The sequence below is a fragment of the Diabrotica virgifera genome, chromosome 4 (genome assembly GCF_917563875.1).
Source record: "Diabrotica virgifera virgifera chromosome 4, PGI_DIABVI_V3a".
Lineage (NCBI taxonomy): Eukaryota > Metazoa > Arthropoda > Insecta > Coleoptera > Chrysomelidae > Diabrotica > Diabrotica virgifera.
In genome coordinates this window covers 61556539-61582495 of record NC_065446.1, presented here as the reverse complement: position 1 = coordinate 61582495, position 25957 = coordinate 61556539, and the positions used below count along the sequence as shown (strand labels likewise).

The window sequence follows — 25957 nt, the reverse complement described above, 5'->3', positions numbered from 1 at the left end:
ACTTTAATATAGTATATGCTATTTTACATTATAAATAATATTAATAATAGATAGATATTACATACATAATACTATGTACAATATAAAATATGTACTAACTCGATATGTTACTTACTTACTAATCGTGGTATTTTCTTTCTATTGACTTTCTCTTTAAGTATGGTAACGACATCCTACTACATTCTATCGAGGAATTTGAGACACAATTGGTTTCATTTAGCATAATTAGATCCATAAAATATATATTATATGTCTGAATTGCCGATGTCAATGAGTTAGAATAAATAAATTATTAGAAGAATTTTTTACTAAGCAACAACATTTTTGTTTAATGTAGTATTATTTTGTATTTTGACAACGACACCCGACTTGGCCGTCGAAACGTTAATAAAATCATTTTTTTGGTAAAATTGTGGCTTATTTCCCATTGAAATCAGTTGATTATAAAAATGCCACAAGGAAATAGCTTCAGAACAAAACCATAAAAATGTTACACAAACTTGTGAAGCGGTAATGATTAATTGCATTTCATTTGGGATGCTACATAGGGGGTGATTTTCACGATTTTTCTTACCAAAAAAAAAGAGTCTTAGTTTATTTTCAGCTTAATTTGTTCACTTTTGATGCTGAAAACTTTTTTTAAAACAAATAGAAAGCTGTTTTAAGCGCTGTGCAACGTCACGCCGCCGCCGTAGAAAAACGTTTCTTTTAATAAGCTTTGAAAAACAAAAACTACCTTACAACCGAAAATAATTCTAAAACAAATTCAAATTACGAGGCGAATTGAAGTGACCACCTACTTAGCCGGTGTTATCCAATAGACAGAGTAGGCTGCGTACAGGGTGAATTGGAGACCATCGACTTGAAAATAACATTTTTAACTCTGAAATCGTTTTAAAAAAAATATATACGAAAATATATAATCCACAAAGTTTTTAGCAGGCTATGTCCTTTTAGAAGAATTTTTGAATTTAAAATATTAAAATATTAAATAGTTAAAATAGATAAAACAGTCAGATAGTTACTTAACAATTTTTACTTTAACTTTTTTAAGTTTTGCCGAATTTGTTAATTATAATCTATTTTGAAAACGATTACCGGATTGGAAATCCAAACGTCAAATAGTTAAAACTATAATTTTTAATACAGTCAACTGTGACTTAATTTCACGTAAACATAATAATTAACTTCAGAGATAATGCAAGAAATCAGCTTCAGAATCATTTTACTCGTAAATAAATTCAAAAGTACAAATCAGGTAAAAATAATAGAAGAAATCGTTTCAATTAATCTATCTCACTACAACGGCTATTTCTTTATCAATATTTTACCTGATACGTCATTTTATAAATTTTGTGAATTGTCTCTTGAAAAATCAATTTTATTTAAAAATCAACATTTGATGATAATTAAAAATTATAATACTAACGAATATTTTCTTTTTCAGCATGGACTGTTGGTCGTAAGTATAATACAGTTTAATTATTTTATTTTATGATTTAAAAAAATAATACCATTATTATGGTAGGGAAGCAAAGTATGCTAAATGTGCAGTCACTCGAGCTTTATGGGGACCTATTGGGTTGTGAAAAGTAGGAAATAAAACCAAAAACATTTAAGTAAAGTTTTCCATTTTAGTGGGGACTGTCCAATTTTAATTTAATTTTCCATTTCCAACAATTTTTTTTAGACTATAGCGCAATCTATCCATAATTCGAAAAATATCTCGAATAAAAGTTATTTATTTTTACGTAAGGAATCCAAATCTGCATTAAAAAAGGGGGCTCCCATTTAAGATTTTAAAGTAACCCGCACCCTACCTCCGTGCGGGGTCGTGTTTGGTACCAGTCGATAGATTTTTCAAAAATATTGAACAAGTGTATTTTTCAGTATTTTGATTTGATATCCATTTCGAGAAATATCGCAGGATTCGTATTTAAAATTTTAGATTTACCCCCCACCTATCTCCGTGGGAAGTCGTGTTTGGTATCATTCGATAGATTTTTGAAAAATATTGAGCACGTATTTTTAAGTTTTTCGATCTGTCATTTATTTCGCGAAATATTCTTTTGTTTCAGAACGTTCTTTCTGAACACATTGTATACAATCCATTGGGATTTTTTAGGATTTTATTATACATTTTATTATTGTATTATACCTATTACATAGAAGTCGTTTTACTTTCACGTTATAGTATTTTAGATATTATCGTATTAACAGGTTGCAACAGAAACATGAGTTCTCCATATTTCATAAGCCTTCCATACTGAAACAACTATACACAATTCATCATCCCTTCCTACAAAACATAAATTACCAGTCTGTCAAAGGATATTACACAGATTGATAAAAAGTCTAGTAAAAGGTTTTCAGTCTAAAAGATTGATAAAACTTCCCATGTCAAAATTTGACTTCGAGATATAATTGAATATCATTAAGCAAATAGCAGTAAACAATGGGAACAACGAATAAATAATTAACAAAATTCTAAACCAAAAACTGCCTAAGAAAGCCCTTAAATTGTTCTTCCCACCACCATAGGAAAAAACACAGTAGTTTCTGCTCTATTACATATTATAAAGAAAAGATATTATCAAAAATATCCAAACGCGTAAAAAATAAAAGAATAATACCACATTTCAGACCAAATTATAAGCAAATACGTTAAGAACAATAAGATCCAAAATAAGAAGCAATTACAAAGTGATGTATACACACTGGCAGATCGGGATGGTCCAAAACTTACATCGGTCAAACTGGCAGAAACTTTGACAAACGTCTAGGAGAACACAAAAGGTCTTTCAATGATATAAAAAAAAAGATTCTACTTGCTCAGTTCACCTTCTAGATCATAGTCATTCTTTTAATCAAAATACAGATATAATTTTGAATGATCCACTTGAGACAAACAGCCCTCCCTCCTCAGCATATTCAGTTAGAGACTAATGTGCAGACGCATAGTAAAATAAATCGCTTGAGACCTTTCACGAAACAGTGGTAATACAGTATCGAAAATGAAAGTGGCTCATTGTTTTACTGTTAAGTAATATTCTCGTATTTAGATAGTTTCTGAGAATCCATTTTCAATAAGATCTTTCACTGCTCCCCTTCCCTATTGAAAAACTTAAATATAATATCTTACATTAGTAATTTAGGCTCTTTCACTAAATGAAATTTAATCTTAAAATGTATGTACTGAATATAACAAAAAACAAACTATCTATCAATATGTTTACAGGTACAATTACGTTACAACAATTATTCAATTGTTAACAGCATCTTGCCGTATTCCCGCTATCCTTTGCCAAACGTCATCTTGTAAATTGCCGTCATACATCGATTTTCTGACGCTCTTATTCCACAACCCTCGCGGTCTACCCCCTTTCTTCTTCCTGGTGGTCTCCATTGAAATATTTGTTCTTCGGGCATTCTTAACAGGTGTCCAAACCATTTCAATGATCATCTTTCTATTCTATCTACTACCGTCTCCCCAGCGTTCATTTTTGTTCTTACTTCTTCGTTAGTTTTCCTTTCCAATCTTGCAATTCTTGCACTTCTTCTTATATAGTCCATTTCTACGGCTAGTAGCCTTCTTTTCAGATCTGCGTTGATAGTCCATACTTACTAGTCCTAACGCAATACCGACTGCATCATTGCTCATGCTCAAAGCAAAACAACAAGAAAAAAAAATTAACTACCAAAACACGTTATTGTCAATTTTTAGCTACGGAGTCCACTGCACCTCCAACACCTGCTCCAACTACTGCAAACCCAACTGGAACAACAATACCTCCATGGCTTCGATGTGACGTAAACGGCGAATATTTTCCAGATACAACGAATTGTCAAGCATTTTACGAATGTATTAACAACGTAAAACAGCATATGATCTGCCCTGATCCTCTTTTGTGGAATGTTCATTTACCTGGATGTACCGAGAGCTCTGACTGCTGTAAGTTTGAATTTCATATTAAAATAAACCTCAATGGATACTTGTATATCCATTCTTTTATTAAGCATTACAATATCTACGGATTATAGCTATACCCTATTCCACGAACATACGCCTGTTTTGGATTACTTCGACAACGAATATTTTATTGTGCAAAATAAGAAGAACGAAAGTAAATTGCAAATTACATTGTTGTTTATTGGAATAATTATTAGCGCCATTTACTTTCGTACTTCTTATGTTGCACAGTAAAATATTCGTTGTCGAAGTAATCCAAAACAGGCGTATGTTCGTGGAATGGCCCATAACGACAGAGGATTACTTCTCTATCATTTGTAGCTTGCTGTGTGTCGTTGCTGTTGTTGTGACTATTTTCCAGTTCTTTCTGTCCTTGGACTAAATTTTCCAGTCTTTCACATTCATTGCTTTTATGTCTTCTTCTAGATCAACCAGCTATCTTCTTCAGGATCTTCCTCTACACCTACGCCATAATGGTGTCCAGTTAGTTATCCTTCTCAACGTATCTGATTGTGAGCGTCTCTGTATATATCCTAGTAATTCTAAGCGAAGAGATTTTATGTATCTGACTATATTTTCTCTGTTTAATTCTTTTTCAATTTCGGCATTTGTTTTCATTCGTATTTCCCCCTCACTTGTTACATCGTCAACCAGTATTATTTTTCTCATTATTTTTCTCTCAAATTTCAGAAGGCTATCTTCCTCTTTCTTTGTAACCGTTGTTGTCTCCATCCCATATTTGTAACAACAGGTCGTACTAAGTTTATATATGTATAGGTTCATCTTTGCTCTCTTACTCATAGTCTTGCTTCTCAGCAGATTTCTATTCATTCCATATGTTTTTTTGCATTTCAGAATTCATTCCTTTGTTCTCTCTTTTCCGGTTTTCCCTATTGTTACTCCCAAGTAACTAAAGGTTGATACAGTTTAAATTGTATATAAACTTGTGCAAAAAAATCATAATTTAAAAATAAAAATCGACGTGTTTCGGGATCTATTTCCAAAATCGCCCAATCATGAAAAAAATTAATTTATGCTAACCTTTACGATCTCACTGTACAAATTTTAGTGTTATATTGGTAGATTATTGTTTACATTTTCTTTTAATTATTGTAACCAACAGGACCAATGAAAATTTAATAATGGATTATTTGTTTTAGCGCAAATTGAAACATCAACAACACGTAAGTACTAATAAATATTCATATTAGTATTATTACATTTAGAAAAAGTTGGATATTCAGATTAAATCACATATTTTGAGAGTAAAAATAGTTCGATTGAACCTAATTTACCTTAGTACAAATGTGCACATAGAGAAAGTTACAGCCCTTTGAATTTACAAAATGAAAATTATTTTTTTCAATATATCCAAAACTATCAGAGATTTTTTATTGAAAATGAACATGTGGCATTTTTATGGCAGGACCATTTAACCCGGTACCTGCCACGTGGCTTTGCAAGGCGCCAACTACCACGTGGGGTGCTCACAGCACCCCTTAAAAATTTTCTGTGATCTACTTGTTTAAAAAACAAAATAATGTGTTGAGTAACACAAGAATATAAAAAACATGTTTTATTAACTTATTAGCCACTAATATGTTATAAAAGTTAAAAAATAAAATGAAAAAGGTGTTATAAGCAAATTAGCAAGTACCAAGCCATAATAAATGAAGTCAAGTAAAATATCTAAAAAAGTTAAGATTTAGTGAGTATAGGGTCTATATTAATAATTTAAATCAGTTATTTCAATAAAAAATGTAAATTTGACCTGTTTATCAAAAATACAAAAAAAAAATTAAAACTTAAAGTGCCAGATGATGACACCCCAATTCGATTTTAGTGCTATAAGTTCAAAATGACACTAAATAACCACTTCAAACACTAACACATCTATGCTATATAATATTATAGAAAGCTACTATGACGCACAGCTCCGTTACCAAACTTGAAATACCAAATATTTGATAAAAATGTGTTATGGGGTGCTGGTAGCACCCCACGTGGCAGGTGCCGGGTTAAAAAAACCAACAGCGAAATTGGTGCACCCTATAAAAATATTATTGGGGTTTTGTTGTTAACCCTCCCGCCCCCCCAAATATTTATTGTACGTTCCAATTAATTTATTATTGTGGTACCATCAGTTAACCACAATGTTTTTAAAACTTTTAGGGCCAATTTTTATCTAGATATTTTGAACATTATTTGTAAAATCCACCACATATTTTTATAAATGGCTATAGTAAGGTTACAGAATTAGTTCAGAGAAATAAGAAAAAAAAATATCCTGTTGGTGACACAACCCCCTCCAGGCTGAAACCAATTTTTTTGAGTAGTATGGATATCTATATTAATAACCTATAATATGTTTCCTGCAGCCGATTTTGATGATATACATAGTTATAAACAAATCAAGATCAAAAAACGGTATATTTTCAATTTTTTCGTCTATACCCAAAACGTTAAGTATAAATTTGAGAGTAAGAAACTCATATATCATATAAAAAACTTCAATATGGCGTTCGCTGAATATGTCCATTCTTATTGGTTGCTAAGAAAATTGCAAAATAAATCATAAATTTTGAGTTTATATAAATATTCATAATTTATGTAAAAATTAAATTAGAACGTTTTTATTACACGCAATGCTGAGACTTTTGGTGCTTAAATCATACCCTAAATTTCAAATCAATTGGACAAATAGTTTAAAAGGTATGTAATTTGTTTATCACAAATTAATTTTTTTGCAACGCTATAAGTCAGAAAATGATGAAGTTACACACTTATACTTTGGATAGTTTATGAAAAAAGAAAATTTATATTATTAATTAAATTAAAAAAATGACAAAAAATTATTCTGAATACTGCAAAATTATTTTGCAAAAACATGTGAATTAAAAAAGGGGGGGGCTAACTTCGTCCCTAATTGTCTTAGGACAATTGTTTTTCTTTCTAAATGTGTATAAAAATGCAGTTTTTCCAAATATGAAAAAATAATTTTTCTACGGGTAACGGTTAAAAAGTTATTCTAATTGTTTATAAGTAAGCAAAAAATCGACGTGTTTTTGCAAAATAATCTTACACTGTTTAAAATTACTTTTTGTCATTTTTTTAAATTGTCAATAGTATAAATGTTCTTCTTCCATAAACTGTCAGAAATCTTACTCTAACCTCATAATTTTCTGACTTATAGTGTTTCAAAAAAAAAAAATGAATTTGGGATAAACAAATTAAATACCTTTTAAACTATTCGACCAATTGCTTTGAAATTTAAAATATAATTTAAGCACCAGAAGTCTCAGCAATTCTTGTAATAAGAAGGTTCTAAGTTAATTTTTACATTAGTTATGAATATTTATAAAAACCCTAAATTTATGATTTATTTTGCAATTTTCTAAGCAATCAATAAGGATAGACATATTCAGCAGATGCCATATTGAAATTTTTTAGACGATTTATGAGTTTCGTACTCTTAAATTTTTTTAAAATGCTTAACTTTTTGATTATAGACGAAAAAAGCGAAAATTTACCGTTTTTTGATCTTCATTTGTCTATAACTATGTATATCATCAAAATCGGCTGCAGAAAACATATAGGTTATTAATATAGATGTCCGAACTACTCAAAAAATTTGGTTTCGGCCTGGAGGGGAATGTGTCACGAGAAAAATCTTATTTCTCTGGACTAAATATTTTTTCCATAATATTATTACCACGTGTCAATTATCTTATTTAATCAATTAAAAGTGGTTTTAATAGTATTTAATGTAAATAATTATTTATTTACATTACATAGTATACAAATTTGTTTTGCTGTATAATCCACTTCTGCAATGACTGTGATATATTTGATTTATAATAAATTTAAATTTTTTTGTAATTTGACAACAATGTCAATTTAGGATCTCTGAAGTAGATAATGATATGCATCGAGATTTATATTGTACCAACTATGGTGTGATAGGTATTGCTGTATTTTTAAATTTATCGCACTTCTCAAACTGTAACAATAAAAATAAACCTAGATTATTATTTTTAGCTGCTTCCTGCACAAACGGTGATATGAAAGCTGATGTTAATAGCTGTCATTATTTCTATATTTGTGAAAGTAACCAGTGGGAGGGACCTATCCAATGTCCAGTAGAACTCTACTGGAGCGCATCTAAAAGAGGGTGTGTCAAGATTGAGGATTCGGACTGTCGTAAGTACGGTATTATTAATAATTGTAATAGGTTATTAAAAAACCGCAGTCATACTTACTATAAATATATAAATAGTGAATACATAATTTAAGTTGTTATAATATGTGTACTAAACCGGTTTTATAGCGTTATACGCATTTCGGTTCCTAATCACCACACCTTTCTATTATGGCAGTCTTCTAGAATACAAACTGCCTGTATCCATTATGATTTCTAGCTATTCTTCCTCGTTTTCATTTTTCTGTGGAGTTTACTCTAACACATGCTTTTGGAATAGTTGTTCTTTTCTCCATTCGTCTTACATGTTCGTACTTTACTAGCTGTTGTCTTTTGATATCATCTATGTTGGTTTTTTCTATTCCCATTTGTTGTCAAATATTGTCGTTTATCATGCGGTCTAGTCTAGATCTTCTTGGTTACCTCCAAAAATCCACCTCAGTGGCTAATAATTTAGTGTTGTACTTCTCAGTTAATGGTCAGACTTCAGCTTTAATACTGATTTTAATATTGTGTTGTAAATTCATTTTTTATTTTCTGTTCTTATATTTTTTGCCGCATTACCGAATTCAGAGCTCCTATAATTTGGCTTCCGTTTACCATCCTTTCTTTAATATTTTCTCTATTTTGTCCTGTAATAGGTATACATATTCATTGCAGCTTGTAATTTTCTCCTCTTCCAGATTCAGGTTCTCCGTTTCTTCCCTTCCTACGCATAGACATTTTGTTTTTTGGTATTTATCTCTCGATCCCAATTTATGTATTCTTCTATTCTCACTATAGTGGAAGTCTTATATTCAAGGTCTTCCTCGTCATGTGCAATTAAAATTTGCTTATCTGCGTAGTGCAGCGTGTAGAATACTTTATCCCATATCCGTCGTCCCATTTTACTGCATTTCTTCTCCCACTGTCTCAGGGCTTCATTAATACCTAGAATATTAAATAATACTGGTGATTCCTACTATACACAAGAGCCTTAGTTCTATTAGAGACCAGGAAACATTTTGATATTTTGTTTCCAGTTTTAATTTTGGATGTCGAGGTTCTATATAGGAAGAAGTTCATAGTTCATAGTTTTCATAGTTCTTTTTTATATTGTTAAAAATCTTAAATATATGTACCTGCAAATGTCCACACTAGCGGTATTTCTCTTAAATCTATAATTTCTTCAAAACCCACGTTCTATAATATGAAGTGCTAGCCCATTTGCTCTTGTACACAAGCTATTGTAAATTTTCATGTTTACTGCCATAATACTATTTTTTACTTCCACTTCTCTATCGTAGGTATCTGCGTGTTTTATCTCTTATAAGCGTTTGGCTTCATTTATTGCCGTTCGGAATTTCTTTTATCACTTTTATTATCATAATTATTAAAATTTTAAAGTACATATGTAATACAAAATCGTTTTATATAATACGTTAATGGTATTATTAGTGTTAAGGGGAAAGGAACAAGATGCAAAATTTTCAATGTATTTTAAATGTAATAATTTTTTTCGAATCCTGAGAAAACTAATAAGTATTTTTGAAAAAATTTAAACGCAGAATCAAAGACTACGTTCTTACCGAGGGCCGAAAGTCCCTTAGAATTAATAAAAAGTTTCTTTTGAATAACATATTTGAAATTAAAAATCACACAAATTTTTTCTTAATTTTTCACCCCTGTAACTTATTAAAATAAACATAGCAGTTTTCAGGGACTTTCTGCCCTCAGTAATAACGCAATCTTTCATTCTGCGTTTAAATTGTTCAAAAATACTTACTAGTTTTATCAGGATTCGAAAAAAATTAATCCCATTTAAATAGAATTAAAAGTTCGTACACATCCCCATCTTATATTATTATTTTTTGTTGCAGCTGGTCACACAACAGTTGGTTATCACTAGTGTTGATATTGTACGTTCCATGAATAAATAAACCTTAATAACATAATGCACTCTTTTATTATTATGCCATATTCCCACAAAATATTTATCAGTGTTGTTGAACACAGGCAAGGAAAACAATAGGGTCGACCCTGGCTAACTACAGGAAATGTGTAGAGACAGTTAAGTAGATATCCAAGAAACATATTATAATACGCAGGGTTTTTAATATCAGTATACACCTGCTGTTATATAGAAAACAGAAGTGATTACGAACGAATATAAAAACCATTTCAAAAAAATCCTTTTACCGAAATGACCATCGAATACGCCACAATAGTTTTTCACTCGTTAAAAAAGAAGTCGGAATACTTGGCCTAAATGTACATAGAAATAGACGTAACCAAACAGCATGGACTTGGAAAAAGAACGAAAGGGGTCACAGACTAATACATGTCGGCCAAGAAGAGAAATGCATTATAACAAATACTTTGTTTGAGCAGCCTAGAAGACGATTATATTATACCTGTAATTTCCAGATGATCGTGAACTGGAACTGGAATTATGCCAAAAATATGGTTGGAGTCTACGTTTATTTCACTCCCAAGAACAACCTAATTTATCACCTTGTAAAGATTTTAAACTAATCACTCTCTCAAATTGCTTTTTAAGATAATAATTCTTAATAGAATTAAACAGAAATGTTAAAATATAATGGGAGACAAACTAATCGGTTTTAGAGTAGTATTGGGAACAAGGGAAGCCTCTCTCTTCGTACCATTACTTCACATATCATGGAAAATACAGAAACCACTTTACGTATGCTTTATAGATTTTGAGAAGACGTTTGATGGGATTCAACATTATATTTATGCTGTGTGAGAATCTAGGTATCATTGAAATAGATGATAAAAATTTGACACCTTTACAACACCTGCTCGTATATTGGAATCAAAACGGTTCTGTACAGGTAAACGGCAAAGAAACAGACAAATAAAGTTTCATTTAAAGAGGACTGAGATAAGGTTGTGTATTATCCCCAACTTTGTTTAACGTGTACTCGGACATAATATTCAACGATGCCTTAGAAGAGTTCTTAGGAGCCTCTTATAAAATTTAATCATTTAATATTTAGGAACAGAATGATTCAGTCATGTAAAAAGAATGGAGGAGCACAGACTACCAAGAATTGCGCTAGAAGGAAAACCAGCTGGCAAGGGTCTATCGGGGAGACCACCAAAAAGATGGAGAGATAGCTGGCAGTCTACCTCTCAAGATATACTTCAACGTTGAAATTAACAGATCGACATATCTGCAACAGGTATAAGAAGAAGAAGAATATCTAGGATGTTGAATAAATGAGACAATAAATCTGGATACAAAAATTGAAATTCGTATAGAAATTATAAAAGGAGCATATTATAGAGGGTGGTTCATCTTATTCGCCTCGGTCTCTGTACGGAAAACCACTTGATATTTTAAAAAAATTTCTTCACAGAAATATACAGGGTCTTTAATACTACAATCTAAAAATAAAGAATGTGTGTGTACTTTTTACGTACGTAAGAAGATATTCTTCTATTATATAATAGGTAATTTAAACGAAGTAAATATACTTAAAAGGTTATTTGTACTTATTTTATTTAAAAATCAAACTAACTTTCATATCTACCACATTCAAAAAAGAAGAATATCTTCAAAAATTATATAATAATATACTTACAATCATAAAATCTATAAAAAAAAAATAAAAAAATAATAACTTGCTTGGGGCTTGAATCCACTTCACGTCTACCGCGCCGTACGAAAGTTGACGCAATTTCAAACTGCACTAAACTTTCGTATACGTCATGTGGGAATATACACAAACTAAACGTTTACACCATAAATTTATATGAATTTAATAAAATTATTAGTTTGATTTTTGTCGAAATATAATACAACAAAATATAGAGTAAGAAAACGATATATGAGATGAAGATTTGTAGAAAGTTTGTTCGTAATCAGATTATGTAAATTAAAGCATTGCCTACTAATAGGTAACTACATTATTTTGTTTACATTTTCCAAATAGATAGGTATTGAAACTATTAGGTATTTCCAACTGAAACATTTAGAATTACGTACTTGCGGCTTTTCAAAACTATTTAAAAAGTCACTATAATTATAAATTTGATTTTATTTATGTCCTCACAACAATAAAAACTAATACTATACAATATTTTTGTTTACCGATAACCTCCATATTGAACAATGATTGACAGATCATTTCAAAATTTCAACACCCAATCAGAGCCCGTATAGCAACTAATAGCATACTGTCGATGTGCGCATGCGCGCGGATCAATCAAATTTTACCCTCAATCGATTCGCCGCTAAAGAAGTATATCTTCAATAATGTGAAATATACAGGGTGCTCCAAAAAAGAATGGTATATCAAAGATATATTTTTTCCTATGGAATGCCCTATATCTGATGACATTAATGAATTGACCTTAAAAATTAAGATATACTTTCATAAGGGTTCCCTATACCTAAATACAGGGTGTTTTGATTTATTTCGATTTTTATGAAAATGTAAGGTTTTAGAAAAAAATAAATATCTACGAATCTAAGAAACAGTAACAAATTCTTTCTTGGATCTTAATAATAAACTATTTAATATACTTAAACAGATGCTTACTGCAACAAAATTTCTTACAGGGTGGTTAAAATATGATATTGTCCTATTAACAAATTCAAGCTGTAATTACTTACTTATTTTAAATGGAACACCCTGTATCTTACTAGTCTATCGCCTAGAAAATTTACTTAGCTTTCAATTTTTATTAGGATTTCCTGTACCTATCTTTTTACAGGGCGGTCAAAATATTAGATTGTTCTATTAACAAATTCAAGCTGTAATAACTTACTTATTTTAAATGTAACACCCTGTATCTTACTAGTCTGTCGCGTAGAAAATTTAATTAGCTTTCAATTTATATTTGGGTTCCTTATACATATCTCCCTTCATTTTTTAAATATTTAAAAATTTCCTAATTTGTAAGCCTTAAAAATTAGAATTAAGTACCTATGTCGTGGTTATGTACAACACATCACCAACACCGGCAATATACTTAAATATCTTTGTCAAGATACTTTCGTTAATAAAATTCACATTTTTATCATTTAATCACACAGAGTCCTCTTATTTTAAATGACATACTCGATATTCTATTCTTTATAATGGAAAATATTTAAAATCTCTTTAATTCCATATAAACATTCTCAATACACATGTTATTCTGTAAATATAAATTCCGATGTTATTCTGTAAATACCCATTTTTACCTACATATTTTTGTACAATAGGCTCGTTTTCGTCATAGTAGCCATTGCATTTAAATGTTTGTAATTGCGATTCAACTATTCAAACAAAAAGTGGTTTTAATACATATAAACATATTATTCAATGTCACATATAGGCCAAAATCAACTAAAATAATACAACACTCTGTGTGATTACATGGTAACAATGAAAATTTTATTAATGACAGTATCTTGTCTAAGTATAGGTACATAACCACGACATAGGTACTTAATTCTAATTTTTAAAGCTTACAAATTTGGAAATCTTTAAAAATTAAAAAAATTAAGGGAGATAGGTATAGGAAACCCCAATAGGAATTGAAAGCTAAATAAATTTTCTACGCGATAGACTAGTGAGATGCAGGGTATTCCTTTTAAAATAAGTAAGTTATTACAGCTTGAATTTGTTAATATAACAATCTAATATTTTGACCACCCTGTAAAAAGATAGGTATAGAAAACCCTAATACAAATTGAAAGCTAAGTAAATTTTCTACGCGACAGACTAGTAAGATACAGGGTGTCCTATTTAAAATAAGTAAGGTATTACAGCTTGAATTTGTTAATAGAACAATCTCATATTTTCACCACCCTGTAAGAAACTTTGTTACAATAAGCATCTGTTTAAGTATGCTAAATAGTCTATTATTAATATCCAAGAAAGAATTTGTTACTGATTCTTAGATTCGTAGATATTTATTTTTTTCTGAAACCTTCTTCTTCTTCTTCTACGGCACTACAGCCCAAATTGAGCCTTGGCCTCCTTTATTTTTTGCCTCCACCCTTGCCTGTCTGTGGCTGCTCTTCTCCATACACGGACTCCTAAAAGGGCTTGTGCGTCGCTGTTTACTGTGTCTTCCCAGCGCTTTCGTGGCTTCCCAACCGGTCTCTTTCCTTGCATTCTAGCATTCAGTGCTCGTTTTGGTAGCCTATCCCCTCCCATTCTTATCACATGTCCGGCCCTTACATTCTGAAACCTTACATATTCATAAAAATCGAAATAAATCAAAACACCCTGTATTTAGGTATAGGGAACCCTTATGAAAGTATAGCTTATTTTTTAAGGTCAATTCAATAATGTCATCAAATATATTATAGGGTATTCCATAAGAAAAAATATAACTTTGATATACCACTCTTTTTTGGAGCACCCTGTATAATTCACATTATTTTTAGATTGTAGTATTTATGGCTTTGCATATTTCTGTGAAGAAATTTTTTTAAAATATCAAGTGGTTTTCCGTACAGACACCGAGGCGAATAAGATGAACCACCCTGTATAAAACTTAATCTGGGTATACTGTGCAACTCTCAGCAGAACTTACATTCAACTAAGAATCAAGTTGTAAAAGATGTGAAATCAAGATATGAAACCTAGATAATAAAGGTTAATATACAGTGCGGTGGAATAAGTGTTGCCTCCCCCCTGTTAACTTGTTTATTTTAAGAATATAAGCAAAACGCTCGGACAGGTCGATTTTTAAACTAACCATGGTATATTATAGCATCAACGTTTCGAACTTTACGCGATCCCTCTTCAGATGACAGCCATAACTATGATTTTTTTAAACAAGAAAGTACATCATGTAACACCTCATTTAAAAGCTCTTAAAATACTGATGTCAAAAATGTATAATACTTTAATCCTGTTTGAGAGCGTAGGCGCAAAATTTCGGCCGAATTCTTTCTAAATGCAATAATTTTTTTCGAATCCTTAAAAAAATAATGAATATTTTTGAAAAATTTAAACGCAGAATGAAATATTACGGTATTCTCGATGGTCCAAAGTCCTTGAGAACTCCTATAATGTTTATTTTAATAAGTCACAGTGGTGAAAAAGAGAAAATTTAGTGTGATTTTTAATTTTAAATATATCATTCAAAAGAAACTTTTTGTTTATTCTAAGGGGCTGTCAGCCCTCGGTAATATTCTAATCTTTCATTCTGCGTTTAAATTTTTCAAAAATAATTATTAGTTTCCTCAGAATTCGAAAAAAATTAATGCGTTTAAAAAGAGTTCGACCGAAATTTTGCCCGTACGATCTCAAAAAGGATTAAAGTATTATACATTTTTGAAATCAGTATTTTAAAATCTGTTAAATGAGGTATCACATGATGTACCTTACCATTTAAAAAAATCAAAGTTATGGCTGTCACCTGAAGAGGGATCGCGTAAAGTTCGAAACGTTGATGCTATAATATACTATGGTTAGTTTAAAAATCGACCTGTCCGAGCGTTTTGCCTATATTCTTAAAATAAACAAGTTAACAGGGGGGGGGGCAACACTTATTCCACCGCACTGTATGAACAAATTAGATGCGTTCGAAATGTGGTAATATCGTAGAACTAAGGCCGGTCGTCCATTGGAAGCGTAGTCGCGCGACTCGTAGGTAGCGCGTATACGTCCGTGTATGTGCGATCATGCGACTGAGCGACTGGTATCATCCACTGCAGACGACTGTATACTACTTAGTTCGCGACTGTCGTCATCAAAAGAAAGTGTATTTTTGTGAATATCGTAAAATATACACAGAAAGCATAGTTTCAAAGGAATAATTTATTACACAAATATGTATGTTATTTATTAACAACTTTAAAAAGGTTTGTACCTTTGTACAATGGCCTCCCCTTACGGGAATCAACTCTTCCATATATTGTTGGCGATTCAAATTTACACGAAATATTTTTTCACATAATTACATTTTACACTAAATTGAAAAAAAAACATTAAGTAATTTGCTAATAAAAATAATTTAAAGATTTATATAACTTTATATTTACTTGGTTTAGATGTAAGACGTTTATTATTTTAAAAAATTCAGATAAAAATTCTTTCGAAAGTTTGTTAATCCTAAAACTATAAGTATTCATCTCGGTCGGCACTCGCAAGTGCCACGCTCTATTTTTTTATTTTTCCTTTACACTGTAATTATGTATTATAAAATGATAATATTAAAAACTCATATCACTAGCGGCGGGCGTAATTTCGGCCGGTAATCACTTGGCCTACCTGCATAAATCAAGGGGTACCATTTATGACAGGGGTAATTTCGGCCGAGGGGTTGATGTTTACGATGAGATTAAAATATTGGTAATTACACTCCTGGGGTACTCTACACTCTAATACCCGAAAGTTAGGTTTTGACGAAGCGTTAGGTCTTCCTCCTTTGAAAATTGTACTGTGTAATATATAATATAATATATTAATTTTTTAAAATTAGCAAAATTTCGGTTCAAAACGAATAAGAAGTAATTAAGAAGCAACTTAAAACCTCCGGCCGAATTTACCTACCGGCTTTTAGTACCTGCCCTTTTTCCGGCCGAAATTACATCCGCCCATCACTAGTACCTAATTCTTCTGCAACTTTCGACCACAATTTACTTTGAACATCACGTGAATGATATCAGTTTTTCGTTATCAATTTCCATATCGAAAATAACACAATCATCGAAAATTAATACAATATCAAAAATACCTGCACAGATATTTATTGTAAACCATTGTAGCTGATTATACGCGAACAAGAAGTAGAACTAGTGGAAAAGTACATTTACTTGGGTCATGAAATTAGAATTGGCAGAGATAACCAAACATGCGAAATAAAAAGAAGATTAACTCTTGCTTGGGCAGCCTACGGAGCTCTGAGAGACATATTTAGGAGCAGTATACCGATCGGTTTAAAAAGACAAGTGATTGACCAATGTGTGCTACCGGTAATGACATATGGAGCAGAGACACTGACTCTAACCAAGGCAACAGCGTCGAAAATGCGGGTTGCTCAAAGGCGCATGGAAAGATCCATGCTGGGCGTAACTCTACGGGATAAAATAAGAAATGAAGATCTCAGACAAACAACCGGTATCGCAGATGTTGTAGAACGTATCACCAGGCTCAAATGGAACTGGGCAGGACACGTCGCCAGGCTGATAAAAGACGTAAAACCTCAGTAACAAACGTAAAAGCTATGCCTGTAGCATACTGTAGCTCCAGATCATAAGCTGCTAAAAATGAACTGCAGACCCATAATTAGAAAAGTACATCAGACAAAACAGCTAAGGGTAATTAATGCAAAGTAATTCCAGGTGAAATTGACAATCAAGGAAAAACCACAAATATTAGAAGACGTAAATACAACATGGAATATATTAAAACGCAGGATACATTCAGCGGAAAAGAGTGCACATTAGGTAAAAAATGTATGTGCATCAGGGATAAACACAACCAGATATAGCAACCTACAACTGCCATAAAAGTCATGAATTATTTAAAAAAAAAAAGTTAAATATTTGGCCTGAGAGTTCAAGTTCCAACTTCAAGCCTTTAAAAACCATAATAAAGAAGTAAAAACAGACATAGAGAGCATTGCAGAGACCTTGTAAAATTACTGCCCAACTGCCCAGACGTTGGGCAGTAAATTATTACTTAAAAAGATACGTCAGCCTCAGAATACAAGAAACGTGCCGAGGGGCTAAACCAATCATTTTAAGAGCAGAAATAGAAAGGGGCCCTTCTCTAAGAAGGACTAACTGAGAACCAAAAAACCGCAGGGATCGGTGGCATACCAGCGGATAAATTTAAAAGGAAGGGGCGAGATTGGCGTAGATGTAATACTGGATACCTTTATCCCTATCTATACAAAACGATCACTAACTGTATGCAGAAATTACAGAACCTTTGCCTATATTCCTTATGCAAGCAAAATCCTGCTAGATACAACCAATCAACGACTTAAAACTTTCTATTTACAGAGAAAACCAAAAACAATGCGAATTAGTACCAGGAAAAGAATGCAGAATGCGTGATCAGATATTGAACAAGATAATAGAAAAGGCAAGGGAGTACGATATACCATTGCTGCTCCTTTCGTAGATCCCATAAAGGCCTTCAATTCAGTAAAATGGGATCCCATTTGGAGTATAACATAACATAGGAGAATACATAACCACCGACTTAACCTGATAAGATATCTGTATGATTAAAACTCAGCAAAAGTTAAAGTACATGGAATATAATTTTTAACCCGGGAACAGTCGCACTTTCTTCTGTCACGTAAGCAGTCGCGCGTTAGATTTTATTTAACAATACGGATTTAAATACGAATTTAAAACAAATTTTTATTTTATAATATTTTTATTTACTTTGTATGTTAAAAATTTATTTCTAACAATTTGAAAGGTAATTTGTTCTCACCAAAGCCATAAAGACCCACAAAAAAATTTAAAATTTTTTTTTAAATTAAATTTTTTTTAAATGCCTACGCATTACTACTTACAATCTTCCTCGAGGCACTAACGAGTGGAAAGTTATTATGTTACAAAATTTGTTCACGTTTTTTGTTATAAAATGTTAGATTTTTTCTAACGGCGCGACTGCTTCCGGGTTAAATGCATTGAAAACAATGAATGGAACTAGACAGAGCTGCATACTATCCCATTAATGTTCAACAGCTATTCTAAATATATATTGAGGAAAGTACTAGACTAATGGGATTGAGGAATGTCACGGTTTTTAATGCTACTTTCACAATTCATTTAAATACATACATTTAATTTCCAATTTAATGTATTTAAATACTTTAAACAATACATGTACACTACATTTAAATATTTTAAAACCCCCCTGGTTACACTTATGCTAGGTGTTATAAGAAAAATGGTTCTGTTCTGTTGATTTGTTTAGGAATGTTTGAGATCGTCGTAATGGTTGTGTTATCCTTCTTTTATTCATGATTTTGGACATCGGTTCTTGTCATGTGACTAAATCAATTAGTGGTTCCGTGTTTCGATGTGTCGTTCTGGGTTATGGGTGGAATGACAATAAGAGACAGACAGTTGACATCCTGTTTTTGATTCCGGACTGGGGCGGCTCGTGATAGTACAAGATGGTGAGGCACACTACACTTGAGGATTATTATTATTATGGTTAGATTTTCTTTAATAGCCGGAAGGTCGATTTTGTGACGTCATAACGTCACAGAACGGCACCGTATTTATTTTAAGGTTTGCAAACGATATTAAATAACAATTTTATTCGCAAAAGAATAGCTACGAAAGTTCTAAGTCTCTAACAGGTTCATAATCATAGTAGCTGTTTTTTTTAGCTAAAAATAATAATTAATATGATACCACATATCAAAACAGCATGAATCAGATGTTTCGTCGTTGGCTCATCAGCGTTGAACACTTGAACAGCCATATTAAGCAAAATTTACATTATATACTACATGAAAACAACGGACAACTGATTCCAGTGGCGTAACTGGGGGGGGTTGGGGGTTATAAGCCTTAAATGCCTTAAATCCTTAAAGCCTTAAATCCATACCCCCAGAGACCCACCAGTTGTAGCCCCCCTTAGGATCATTCTGGTTTAACCGTTGACTGATTCTGTTATTATTAATCACTTGCCAAAATGAAATTATGGTACGCAAACAATATACCTGCAAACACGTGATAATTTCATTTTAGAACCATGTTGGAGAACTGTATTCTCCACCCAAAATAAACTCTATTTCACCAACAACAAATTTCCGCGCCGCCTCTGTAACAACCATAAAATAATTCCATTACGCAGTGCCTGAATCTTCCAAGAATGTTACTCTCCGCCTTCTTTTTACCCAAAGCACCCCCAACGGAAAGTTTTGTTAACGGGATGCAAGGGTGCAACAGTCAGTCAACTATCGACACTTCTTAAGAACGCACTTTTTCATTACGCTTTTTCGAAGAGTATTCTTCACGCGGCAATTAGCAAAAAGCCGGTACATGAAGTGTAAAATTATGTGTGCTGGCGTCTTTCACGGATAGTTGTAACTCAATTGTTCACATGTAAAATTCTATTTCTTGCCCTTTTTCAAATTCATTACAGTCATAGCAAAATAGAAAGTGTTTTATTTACATAAACAATTCAACAGGCCAGAATTACAGCATCTTACGGTTCATTAAAAGTTCTCCTCTTAGCTATCGAAGGCTTAGCGACACATTGAACTTACTGCAAGTGCAAAACGCTGGAAAGAGACATTGGAACTACTCCAAACTCTCCATGGAGGAATGTTGAACACCGGCGTCCCTCCATTTTGTTCCTCCGAGACCGGATTTTGTTTCTAAGAGCCGAATTCGGCCCTTAGAGCCACATTTGATCCATCGACCGAACTTTCCTGGCCTAAAAACACTCAATTCAAGTTTCTATCTAATTCTATTATTTGTTAAAAAACATTTCTGGCTAATGCCAACTCTTTCTAAAAGACATTAAAAGTGTCGCGTTTTTCGGATATTCTCGTCGAATAGACAATAATTCCAAGAGACAAAGTGATTGCGTTATTTATTCTACGGACAAATAAACATTCTGTGAACAAAAACAGTGATAATAGTTTACTTCAAGAATTGGTGTTCAAGGACTAGCTGATTCCAGGAAAAGCAGCCCACATTCAAGTACCAAGAGCCCAGGGGTGACGTACAAAATAATCTTTTCTATATGTAAATTCAAAAAGTTAATTTTCAAAGATGTCTTGCGAAATGATACTCTAATAAAGTTAAACACTATTTAAAGAACTATTCAGGGTTGAATTTTTGGTTAAATATTGCATGCTTATTAAAATTCAAAAATAAATAATAATTTCATTCAAAAATAAACAAATTAAAGTTATTACAATGAGCAAAAAAGGTTTAAATAAATTAGTAAACAAAAAGCATTCCATTCTAGATTCTGTTAATAGAATTCAAACGTGGCTAGAAGCAAACCATGACTCGGAAAAATAGGTTTTCTCATTCAAAACAAGAGAAGGTCGATTACAAGACCTGTTCTCTGACTACAATAACGTACAGGATGAAATTGAATTCCTGGACGATTCTCAAAAATGTGGTCGTGCCATATTTGAAGAAAATTATTTTGCGGTTCTGTCAAAAATACAACGTTCGATTAGAGCATTGGATATTACCAATACAGGGAGCGTCGCTGCCGCTAAGCAAGTGGCCGTAAAGCTCCCGGAAATAACCATATGCAAATATTCCGGGCAAATAGGGGACTTTGAAAGTTTTTTTGAGCTCTTTGACACACTGATAATACAAAATCAGTCCCTTTCTGACATCCAAAGGTTTCTTTATTTGAAAAGTTACCTACAGGGTGATTCTCTTAAGTTGGTGGATTCTTTGAAAGTCACAAATGAAAATTTTTCGGTTGCTTTAGATATTCTAAAGAACCGCTATCAGAATAAGGTCACAATCATAAATTCTTACTTAACAGAGATTATAGACATTCCTACACTGAGAAACAGCTCACCGCAAGCCCTCAGAAATTTTCTAACTACCGTAACAAAAAATATGCAATTGCTAAAAAATTTGCAATTTTCAAGTGCAGAGCTCATTGATATAATTTTAGTTTTCCTGCTAGAAAGCAAATTAGATTTTTCAACAAGGAGACTTTTTGAAACTGAGCGAAATCATTCAGATGTACCAAAATTAGATGTTTTTCTTAAATTTCTTGAAAAAAGGTGCATTGTTCTGGAAAACCTGGAAAATACAAATCCTAGGCAAGCCAAAAACGTAAAAGTTTCACATCATGCATCCAGTAATAACACATCAGAGGATTCAGATAAAAATAATATGTCAAATAATTTAGTTTCTGACTTTTATTGCATTTTCTGCAAAAAGCAAGGTCATAAAATTTACAAATGTCACTTTTTCAAAAACATTCAGCATGATGACAAAATAAAATTCGTGAATTCAAAAGGTCTCTGCGTAAACTGCCTAGGTAGGCATAATTCTAAAGATTGTTCATCAAAACATGTATGTACCGTTTGTAAAAGGCGCCATAATACAATTTTGCACATTCTGGCACCAAATAATAATTCGGGTAAACATAATATTTTTTCTACGACCCATAAAAATGAAAGTCCGTCTACTTCTACAAATTCAAACAATTACGAACGCGAACATTCGTCAAATTCAAACTTTCAAGGTCCTTCGTTTCAAGGGCAAGAACCTTTTACAAATTCCTTTTCTGCTTTGTCCGTAAAAAATTTAAACATACTTCTAGCTACGGCCAAAGTAACCATTTTCGACAAAAACGGGAAACCTTTAACGGCCCGATTGTTACTCGATACGGGAAGTCAAAACAGCTTTTGTACCCAGTGTCTCGCTGATAGGCTGGGCTACAAGCCATATGACATATCTCTAAACATTTCTGGCATAGGCCAAAGTAATTCGGTTTCAAAAAAGATGGTCAACATAAAAATGCATTCTAACTATAATAAAAAGTCTTTCAAAATTTCATGTGCCATCTTAGAGAATATTACTTGCAATCTTCCACAGTTCCGCATTCTTACAAAAAAATTACCAATTCCAAGGGACGTTTTTCTCGCCGACGATTCATATTACAAACCTAGTCAGGTAGACATCTTGGTTGGGGCTGATTTGTACTACGACTTAATTCTTCCTGACATAATTCCTCTGGGCCCTAGGCTTCCAATTTTGCAGGCTTCTCATCTGGGGCACCTAATAGCCAGCGTGATTGCTCCTCACTTGACGGCACCTACAGTAGCAAACAATGCTTCTGGAGATGTTACTCTACTTTCTACGTGTAGCACGGACGAGCTGCTCACGAAATTCTGGAACATGGAAGAACTTTCTCAAAAACCTATTCTGTCGGAAGCTGACGAGCTGGCCGAACAAATATTTCAAACTACAACAAATATCCTTGAAAATGGACGCTTTGAAGTAGATATTCCATTAAAAAGTGCACAAGAACACCAATTACTGGGTGATTCATTTTCTATAGCCAAACGGCGTTTTCTGTCGCTCGAAAATAAATTCCAAAAAGATAAAAAATTATTTTTCGAGTACAAAAATTTCATTGACACATATATTTCTTTAGGGCATGCTGAATATGTACCTCTTTCGTTCGTAAATGAAAATTCGGACAAAAAATATTTTATTTCACATTTATGTGTCATCAACGAACAAAATAAAAGTACAACTTTGCGTGTCGTCATGGACGCTAGTTGTAAAAGCTCTACAGGAAAAGGTCTGAACGACATTTCATTAAAAGGGTATCAGGTTCAACCCGATTTATTCGACATTCTGGTTCGTTTCAGACAATACAAATTCATATTTTCCTGTGACATTCAAAAAATATTTCGACAGACGTGGATCAAAAAAGATCAACGCTTTCTACAAAATATTCTGTGGAGGGATGATACCCACGATTCTATAAAATGTATTCAATTAAATACTATCACATACGGGACGAATAGCGCCCCGTTTCTTGCGACGAGAGTCTTGCAAGAAATTTCAAATAAAAATAAAGTTCAATTCCCATTGGCCTCGCATTTTCTCGAAAACCAATTCTACGTAGATGATGGTTTATGTGGGTCAAATAATATTCAAGAATTGCTCGAAACACTTCAGCAATTAAATTCTGTTCTAAACCGCCATGGGTTTACTTTACATAAATTCCATTCAAATTCATCCATATTCCTACAACAAATCAACCCAGAACATTCAAAAAATACTACTTAGGAATATGACCTAAATTTCGATTCCACTTCCAGTAAGGTTCTAGGCCTAAAATGGGACCCTGCAGAAGACCAAATAACAATTTCCGTCCCCGAAAATAATTTCTGCTCACCAATAACAAAAAGAAAAATCCTATCTGCGTTAGCGCAATGTTTCGACCCTCTGGGACTCATCAATCCGTTTATTGTTAAAGGCAAAATGCTTATGCAGAAACTCTATCTGCAAAAAATTCACTGGGACACAGAAATTTCGGACAAAACTATTCTAAACGATTGCAACAACTTTCTACAGGACTTGTCACAATTAAAACAATTAAAAATTCCTCGTTTCTATTTTTCTGAAAAAATAGTTCTGAAGGTTGAGCTTCATGGATTTGCAGACAGCAGCATGGCAGCTTATGGCGCATGCGTATACCTAAGAACTTTCTATTCAGATGAGACCATCTCTTGTGCATTAGTTTCTTCCAAATCAAGGATAACTCCGTTAAAGACGGTAACACTTCCTAGGCTTGAGCTGTGCGCAATGGTTCTTCTTTCAAAACTTGTTGCAAAAATAATTTCTATCTTTGAAAATCAATCTATAAAATTTCATTCAGTCAGCCTCTGGTCAGACTCCCAAGTAGCTCTGTCGTGGTGTAAAAGTCATCCAAGTCGGTGGTCGGTTTTCGTGGCGCACCGGGTAGCTCTTGTCCAAGAGTTGACTCAAAACTTTACATGGCTTCACATAAAGTCTGCGCAAAATGCCGCAGACCTTCTTTCTCGAGGAATGTCTGGTTCTGAAATTCTCAATAGCGACTTCTGGTGGCAAGGTCCCAAATGCTTGCGAGATAAAAATTTCAATGTTTCCAATCTAGTAAATGACAAAGTTCTCGAAAACCTGCCCAAGGAAAGAAAAATAAGCCTCGTGGTAAATTCTAATGTGGAAAATTTCTGGATAAAAATTTTCTCACGTTTCTCAAATATTTCACGCTTAAAACGTACAGTAGCGTACGTATTTCGTTTTATTTCTAATTGTAAAAAACAAAAAATTTCTGAACCTCTTTCTGTTGCGGAGTTAAATTATGCAATGGATTTCATCATCAAGCAAATACAGGGTGATGCATTTTCAAAAGAAATTTCGGCGCTTAAAAATAACAAATTTATTTCAAATAAAAACATCATTTCACTAAAACCATTTTTAGATTCTTCTAATTTTCTCAGAGTTGGAGGCAGACTTACGAACTGTCCCGACATAGACTACTTGCAAAAACATCCGATACTGCTCCCATCCAATAATCCTATCGTCAATCTTATCATCAAAAATGAACATCTCAGATTGTGACATGCTGGTGCGCAATCAGTTCTCTCAAATCTTCGTTTGAAATTCTGGGCTCTCAATGGTCTAAAGGAAGCAAAACGAGTCATTCGCAACTGCACCATATGTTTCCGATTTTCGTGTGCTCCTGCACAACAGCTTATGGGTAATTTACCTGAAGATAGGTTGTCCATTACAACAAGACCCTTTCAAAAAGTGGGTGTAGATTATGGTGGACCCTTTCTGTTAAAATCTTCTTCACTCCGAAAAGCGCCAAAAATCAAGGCATACATAGCCATTTTCGTGTGCATGGTGACCAAAGCTGTGCACATTGAGGTTGTTTCTGATCTAACAACTTCTTCCTTTCTATTAACACTTAAGATGTTCATTTCCCGACGTGGTAACCCAACCGTCATTTACAGTGACAATGCCACATGTTTTTCTGGTGCAAGAAACCAACTCTATGACTATACAAATTTTTTCAAAATAAGTCTAATTCTCAAACCAATATGGAATACCTTTCTGAAAATCAAACCTCATGGAAGTTTATCCCCCCTAGATCTCCTCATTGGGCTGGGCTCTGGGAAGCTTCAGTAAAAAGCGCAAAATATCATATGCGTAGGCTAATAGGTTGTTCTTCTTTCACTTTCGAACAGTTTTACACTGTCATGGTTCAAATTGAAGCTGTGATGAATTCAAGGCCTATCTGTTCCATGTCCAGCGACCCTTCAGATTACACCTTTCTCAGTCCTGGGCATTTTATAATTGGCTCCAG

General features: G+C 32.9%; 1 protein-coding gene across 7 annotated transcripts in view; it reads left to right on the top strand.

Moving 5' to 3' along the window:
- The window catches only part of LOC114337927 (probable chitinase 10), a 60261-nt gene that overhangs the window by 9407 nt on the left and 24897 nt on the right, over positions 1-25957 (top strand). For 2 of the 7 annotated variants that reach the window (XM_028288510.2, XM_050649151.1), the window contains 5 exons: positions 1448-1462; positions 3725-3952; positions 5131-5154; positions 8009-8170; positions 10028-10102. In XM_028288510.2, coding sequence (XP_028144311.2) covers positions 1448-1462; positions 3725-3952; positions 5131-5154; positions 8009-8170; positions 10028-10056 — 458 coding nt within the window. In that variant the 3' untranslated portion in view covers positions 10057-10102. Of the gene's footprint in view, positions 1-1447; positions 1463-3724; positions 3953-5130; positions 5155-8008; positions 8171-10027; positions 10103-25957 lie in introns of those variants that run through there. The other 5 variants (XM_050649148.1, XM_050649152.1, XM_050649149.1 and 2 more) reach the window with 3 other exon arrangements.